The sequence below is a fragment of the Gavialis gangeticus genome, unplaced genomic scaffold (assembly GCF_001723915.1).
Source record: "Gavialis gangeticus isolate Ggan-Ray unplaced genomic scaffold, GavGan_comp1, whole genome shotgun sequence".
Lineage (NCBI taxonomy): Eukaryota > Metazoa > Chordata > Crocodylia > Gavialidae > Gavialis > Gavialis gangeticus.
The window spans coordinates 65,023,709-65,031,584 of NW_017729029.1; the positions used below are offsets into that span (position 1 = coordinate 65,023,709).

A 7,876-nucleotide genomic window follows, 5' to 3' on the forward strand; every position below is an offset into this window, starting at 1 on the left:
TACATAGTTTTCATGGGGAAGAAGATTTTTTTAGTGTTGGGGGGATGATCAGGGGTCCGCAGGAGCAATCAGGGTGGTGGGGAGGCAGGCAACATCCATGGGAGCAATTGGGCGGGGGGAGCATCTGGTGTCTGTGGGAGGATTAGCAGGCAAGCGGGATCCACAGGATAGATCAGTGGAGGGGAGGCAGGATCTTTGGGAGTGATTGGGAGGTAGGCAGGGTCTATGGGGGTGCTGATGGAGTCTGGGAGAGTTTGATGGGATCAGGAGGGCTTGTAGGGTCTGCAGGAGGGGGACCAGAAGCTATTTTTAGCCCCCCTACCTCCCCAGGGAACTTTACACCCCCATCCCACAGTGGCAACTGCTGATCAATCTGACACCTGGAGTGGCTTGCAGGGTGGGGGTTGGAGGGACTTGGCTGGTTAATGGGGGTGGAGTGAGGTGGGGTGCCGTGCCAGTAGGGTGGTACAAAAAATGAAGTCTTGGGACTGGGACCAATAGCTGGGCTTTCTCAGCCTTGGGGCTGTGCAGGTAACTACTGAAGTTCCATGCACCAGTTTAACCAGATCAATTAAATTTTGAGTGTACATTGATCCAGGACTATTTTAGACCAGGTTCCATCACTTTTAGACCATTCTGTGTGTGTGGAACTTCTGTACTGTTACGGATTTAGATTGATTTCTGAGCACTGATACCATATCTAAGTGTAAGGGCTGCACCTGGATGAACTAAGTTAGATAGCATGGCCATTTTTAACGTGATTTAACCTCCTCCCCAAATGCCATGCATTACTCAGCTCCCTGTGACCCCCTACAAAGAGCAAGGATTGAACCTCTGTGTCCTGGCTCCTAGTTGCACCCCTGCTCACCAGCCCCCCGTTCATCAGCAAGTTAGATATGTGCTGGCAAGAAACAGTATTAATCCTTAACATGTGACTGCTCGTGGCACATTCTCTGTTTTACATTCCACAACTTTAGTATGGTTTAAATATAACATGCAAGTTCACTGTCTTAGAGACTAGCTTGTAATTTTACATCAGAATCTGTATGTGACAAAAATTTCTGCAGACTGAAAAAGGGAGGTTAAAAGCCTTGGATTAATTGGCTGTCTACAGCAATATAAATAATGAAGAAAACTCTATGGATCATAGTACTGTTGTGTTTCAAGTTAAAAACAGGACTTCCATGTGTTTGTGTATTTTTATTAGTAAAGCATTGTTTTTATCTGAATGCCATTGAACCTTACAGCCTGTGTATTGATGAGCATCTACTCAGGTTTTAAAAGGCATGTCAATATATAAGCTAATGTAAAAAAAGCAGCAAGTTCCAAATGAAGGTTTCCACTCTTCCCCATTCTGAATCTTTGATTGCTTTTTAACTTTTATAGCAAAATAAGTTTTGTGATCATTAGGCCTCCAACTCATTTTGGGATGTGAAAAATCAGCATGTAGTTCTTTCTTGGCTTGTATTTCATCACCAGTAATGCAGAAAATCTCTTGACTCTTAGGCCACACAGTGGTGTTACATTTCTACTGGGAGAACTACCTTTCTCCTGGTAGATATGACAAGATTAACATTTTCTGTTCAATATCCCCTGGGAGGGGGAACATGCCCCTTCCATGAGAAGATATTGCAGGGAATAAAACTGGAATACCTCCTTTGCAAGAGAGTTCTCCTCATAAGAACGAATTCTTGAGTGCTCCCCCTGCCCCCAGTCTGAGAGCAGTGTTAACTGCCCTATGCTAGGGACTATGCACTGCTGCTCCCCTCTCCAGACTGGCCTAGAAGGAGAGCGGGGCAGTGCTTTCTGCCTCCCCACCACACCAGTGAATAAAGAACAAGCTGAGGACTTTACCCCTTGTTACTTCTGCTCCCAGGAGGACTGTGGGCAACAGATTTGAAATGCTGTGTGGTGGAGCTGTAAAAACTAAACTGAGAAGTAGTGGCTGTGGATTTGCCTTTTTTGTAAAGTCGGTTCAGTGTAATAACTTAATATATTTTAAATGTGACTACTTATATAGCTTTATTTTAGTGCTTATATTCTTTTTAGTTTGGATCTAAGCTGTAGCCAACTTCAGTATAGGACACTGATACCAAAATATATTTAATTTTCGTTTTAAAATATATTTTATGTCCATTAAAAGAGCCCAATATGGTTTTAATTACTGCAGTGGCTCTATGCAGTCATTGAGAGTCCATTGAATATATTCAAAGCACTTGGTTACATTACAGTTCTTTCATTATGCTGGCTTTTATTGGTAGATTTTCCATTGATGATATAACAAGCCAGTCTGTGCCTACAAAATACCCTGTAATTACAGCAGACCTCTGTACATTATTTGTCAGTATACAGGGAGGATTGTGCAGTGTTTTAATATAACCCTAAGGCATCTATCTTTCTGAAGAGCTGTCTTTACTGAGCTTTGTTGTTTTGACTTGTATAACTCAGTGGGCTTTTTTTCTCCTTCAGAACAACTATTGGAATTCATGCATCAGTTGCCTGCTTTTGCCAACATGACTATGTCAGTGAGGAGAGAACTCTGTGCTGTGATGGTATTTGCAGTTGTGGAGAGAGCAGGAACCATAGTACTAAATGATGGGGAAGAGGTCAGTAGAACGTATTTGAACGTGCTCTTTAGCAAATATCACGGAATCTGGAGACGCATCTAACAAGAATAAAAGATTCCTTTTTAATTGCTTAAATGTAGCACTGAGCAAGCAAATAACTTGTGTGCTTGCTCTCTGTTGCTTTGTATTGTGCTGACTTGTATTCAGTTATAAATTGTTTTCTATTCTGTTAAACCACCCAGAAGCTATTAAGGTCACGAGCTGAGCCCCACTGTGGGGCTGTTTCTAAGTAACCCACTAGTACAGGGGTGGGCAATTATTTCGGGCAGAGGGCTGCTTACTGAGTTTTGGCAAGCCATTGAGGGCTGCATGACAGGCAGCCAGGGGCAGATAATTATTAATTTTCTAAATTTTTTAGGGGCCCCGCGGGCAAGATAGAATGGCCTGGCAGGCCGCATTTTGCCCACCCCTGCACTAGAAGATGGTTTTCCCAGCTCATTCAACCTGAGGATTAAAAAGCAGCCTAACATGATACTATCCATATCACTTTCTTATGGAAACTGGTATGCCTTTATCATGGATTGCCAAATATACAAATACAGTTCTTGTCCATCTGCTGTGATTTCAAGCTTACTTTAATATTTTATATAGAACCATTTTTCTCCATTGTGATAGACATTTTTAAACATTCTGAACTTACTTATTAAAGGCTAAATATTACATCTCCATCAAAATGAAGTAGTCTTGACTGTCAAGCAAACTGGGTTGTCTTCCTCCTTTCTTATTTTTTTAAATAATTAATAAAAAAATTTCTCAGGAAAAAGAGAAAAAAATAATTAACACAAGAATATTAAGTGATTTAGTCTCAGGTGGCTGTTCTTTTCATTTACCTTGCACTGATTAATTTTGTAGCTGGATTCCTGGTCAGTTATTTTGAATGGCTCTGTAGAAGTGACATATCCTGATGGAAGAACAGAAATACTGTGTATGGGAAACAGTTTTGGTGTTTCTCCTACCCTAGACAAGGAATACATGAAGGGAGTGATGCGAACCAAAGTGGATGACTGCCAGGTAAAGCATTTTGCTCAGCATGCATCTGCAAAGCACAGTTACAAATGTATGGACTGCTATCACTACAAGTGTACCTGTCGTCTTATTATGAAAAAAAGCTCTTGGGATTGTGCTTTTAGGTTTATTACACAGTAATTTTAACCAGGATATTTTCTCCCCAATGTATATTTAAAAAAAAATATCAGTCTACCTTATCTTTAAATGAATGCATAGATAACATTTGCAGTTGATTGGGATGACATTTTTAGCACATTTCTAAGAGGTTCATTGATCAAGGTGAAATACAGTAGAGAGGTCCTATTAGTACAGTATTCTGGAGATGTGACACTGTTATGTAAAGACATTGGAAGGATAAGGACTAAATTTATTTTGAACTACATTAAAGAACAGAGATCTAACCTTTTATTTTTCCCCTCAAAGACAATGCATCTCAAAGATGCTGTGTCTTAGGATGAATCATGGGAAAAAGGTGGAGGGAAGGAGCAGGATATTATCACTTATCAGTACCCTTATGTTTTGCTAATAATCCTGATGACAAATTCTACTTCTTTAAAAATGTACAGTTCATTCTTCATTAATTGTTTTCTTATGTTTTCAGTGATGAGGTTCAAATAATTTTTTCATATCAGATATGAAAAAAGTACAGAATAGATGCAATCTGATATTTCTAAGAACAAAATATAGGGAATAGTCACATTACTTGAATCATCCAAGTGGAATAGTAGTGCCACTTAGTGTGTGTGTGTGTAGCATTTTTTTATTACTTCTGTTCCTGTTGTAAATTAATTTCAGTTAAACAGTAATTAAATTATTCATAATGGCAACATCTTTCTTTAAAATGCTGTGTGATGGCAAAGGGAAACTCAGTTGTTTTATCTAAGGAATATTAATTTCTTTGTAACCTAAATTAATATGTTAATGTTAAAGTTCTCTTAATGGTTGACTTAATATATCTGTTCCAAGAATATAAAGTGAAAATTAGCTTATTGAGCCCCAGAAAGGACCAAAACCACAGTGTTGCCATGAAGAATATTTCTGAATTATCTTTTTCTGGGGATCAACAAATCGGGAAATACAATATATGAAAAATCCTGTGCCAATATTAAGTCACCTTGAATTTAATCATCTTGAGTCTTGACACTCTTCTAAACCAAAAATCAGTGAGGAATTTATCACCATTTTTTGTTTAATGGTTTATTCTAGTTGAACTTACGGAAAGGCAAATTTGATCCACCAAGGTTGAGAAGTTAGTCACCTGCCATAAAAAATAAAGTACATGTATTGTAAATCCAGACAGCCTTTTTAAGGATTCTGTATCTTTTAATATCTCTGCCTGATGATGCTTTTCAGTTTGTATGCATAGCCCAGCAAGATTACTGCCGCATCCTCAATCAAGTGGAAAAGAACATGCAGAAGGTGGAGGAGGAGGGAGAGATTGTTATGGTGAAGGAGCACAGAGAGCTGGATCGCACTGGAACAAGGAAGGGTCACATTGTCATCAAGGTAAAAAAACAAAACATACCATCCGCCCAGATGCTCTGTAGATTCATAGAGAACCTCCATTGATGAGCAAGGGCACAGACAGTTAATGTGTATGTTTAGTTTTTATATTTAAAATTAGACGCAAAGCAAAGAATTGCTAATTTTTGAGAATTTTTGTATTTTACCAAAGTTTATTAACCTCCTTATTGGTGATCACTTGTATGTCTTCAGTTTATTATGTAGGAGACCTGTAACTAGATAGGCTTAGAAATAATGCACTATATTTAGTGCATCATACTTGTGTGAGGCAAATAAGGAGATATTTATGTACATTAATTACTAATCCTTTATTTGTTATAGGGAACAGCTGAAAGGCTCACAATGCATTTGGTAGAAGAGCACTCTGTGGTGGATCCAACATTTATAGAGGATTTCCTTTTGACCTACCGGACCTTTCTTTCCAGCCCAATGGATGTGGGCAAGAAGTTGTTGGAGTGGTTCAATGACCCTAGCCTCAGGGACAAGGTTTGGGGGAAAAATTTACTATCTGAAACTGATACCTATGACTTATCATTTGCATTAAAATATAAACTATTAAGAACTTGTATTCTGGCTCAGTTTTTGAGAATCAGAGACTTGTCAGCTGACCGGCTGGAGATCTGTTAGGCAAACAAACGTTTTTCGTTTCTTTTAATCACTTAATGCCACTCCATTTTTTTTTTCTCTGTAAGGTAGAGGCAAAGGGACTTATTTGATCACATTCAAGCACTCATGCTTGAATTAACTCCAATACATAAAATGCTTAGGTAATAGAAGTATGAATTAGTTTTCTAAAAGACTCTAGCATTTCAATTTAATATATAATTCTGTGGTAGTTTAGGGGTTAAGTTTGTGACAGTTCCATATTTTCTGTGCACAATAATGGGTAAAGCAATTTGGTAAACACTTTCTACTAATAATTATTTTCTTAAAGGCAAATTTAAAGGAAAAAATAAACACCAGGCTGATTCTTGGTTCACTTTGCACAGTGCTAAAGATAGGAGCCTCTATTTAGAGGTAATGGTGTGACATGAGAATCAGGTCTAACATACCCAGTTGTTGACAGAATGTGTGGCAGTGTATGTTAAAGTTGTATAGCACTTTACCTTATAAAACCCTGGCTTTACTTTGCTTATACCTTTCCCAGTTGGTAGGGTTGAAGTTGCCCGTGTTGGTTTTAGGCTGAAGCTTTTGCAAATTATATCCATTTCTGCAAATTAGTTAAAAGAAATACATTACTTAATTCATAAGTGTTCAAAATGTGACTAGTTAGCCTGCCTTTCAACAAAGGTCTATTGTTGTAGCTCTTAACTTCAGAATTTTGCTGATGGATAGGTTTGTGTTGTTGTTGTTCAACTTGCCATCCCTGTGAAAATCTGTATTTGTGCATGCAATTATTCCATAACATGTCAGATACTAAACTAGTTTATCCCTGCATAAAAATGGTGGATCAGCCCTGAAATTATCCCATGATAGTTTTAACATGTGGGTAGATAACATCACAATTTTTCAGTCCATCAGTGTATAACTTTTTCCTTGATGTGTCCTACTTGCATGTCAGTAATTCGTAGCCTCCATGGTGATGTTGGTAATGAAACTATATCACTGTAGTTTCTTTCAGTACTAGTCTTTCTCCATGTAAAATGCATCTTTGCTTTTCTCTTGTTCTTATTCTTTACCTTTTTTCTCTTAGTTTTCTCTTACTTATAAGAGGAAGGATGATTTTTTTTTTTCAGTTACAGAAATCCTAGTTGTTTCTTCTGATCTGTAATCTTATATTTTATAGTTTAAATTGCTTATGATAAACCAATAGAAATCAATTTAATAGAAAGCCCCTTATTATACAATGGCATTTTATAACACAATTTCAGTTTTGGCCTGGAAACTTGTCCATTCTTATCTAATATACTGCTACTATATGAAGTCTAACACTCCAAGCAGAAAATTTAAGGAGCACCTCAATTAAAAAAGTGTCCGAGTAATAATCCTTATGTACAATAGCTTTAAAATAAAAAATACAATTAAACCTTTGACTCTTAGACTATGTAAGTTTAGTGCACATTTTATTTTACTGCTTATGCATACTGGGTTTTGTTCACTCGAAACTTTAGTGTGTTATATATATAACATTTCAGGAAAGGTTGAAGTAGTATTGACGCATCTGACTTACTTGAAAAATAAATCTCAGAAAACAAGAATAAAATTCTATCCTACCCTACCTCATTGTGCTTAGGAGTTTCAGCACATTATGTACAATTATCTAAACTTTAGTAAGCTCTAAAATAGCTCAAAAACCTAAAATAGTTAATTAGTTTCAATGTTATGAATTTGAGCAATTACTCTAATTTTGCTTGCTTTTCAAGATGAATAGGGACCTACTTGGAAGCTTTTTAATCTGTGGATCCTTAACATAATAAACCATACAGCTCCAACTCATGTTAAGGCCTATTTGTAGATGCTTCTAATCTTAGATCCTTGTCACAAAAGACTACAATGGCTCTAGTTATTGTGCAAATGTGTGAGAGTATCATTTTTTTTATCCTTATATAATTAGAATCAGTCCAGGGTTTTCTTAATGAGCAGTGGCTCTTGGTGATGCTAGTCTTTTCTTTTGTCCTTTTTTTTTTTATTTTGGATTTTGGTTATTGGTTTCTGACTAAGAAAGTGGTTATTTGGAAATAATAGATAACATCAGGAGCTCATCCAAGTTAAGTGAA

The 7,876-nt window shown here is 37.2% G+C and overlaps 1 protein-coding gene across 14 annotated transcripts in view; it reads left to right on the forward strand.

Moving 5' to 3' along the window:
* The window catches only part of RAPGEF2 (Rap guanine nucleotide exchange factor 2), a 382,443-nt gene that overhangs the window by 313,065 nt on the left and 61,502 nt on the right, over positions 1–7,876 (forward strand). For all 14 annotated transcript variants that reach the window (XM_019521725.1, XM_019521731.1, XM_019521717.1 and 11 more), the window contains 4 exons: positions 2,470–2,606; positions 3,480–3,638; positions 4,989–5,141; positions 5,481–5,645. In XM_019521725.1, coding sequence (XP_019377270.1) covers positions 2,470–2,606; positions 3,480–3,638; positions 4,989–5,141; positions 5,481–5,645 — 614 coding nt within the window. The remainder of the gene's footprint in view (positions 1–2,469; positions 2,607–3,479; positions 3,639–4,988; positions 5,142–5,480; positions 5,646–7,876) is intronic.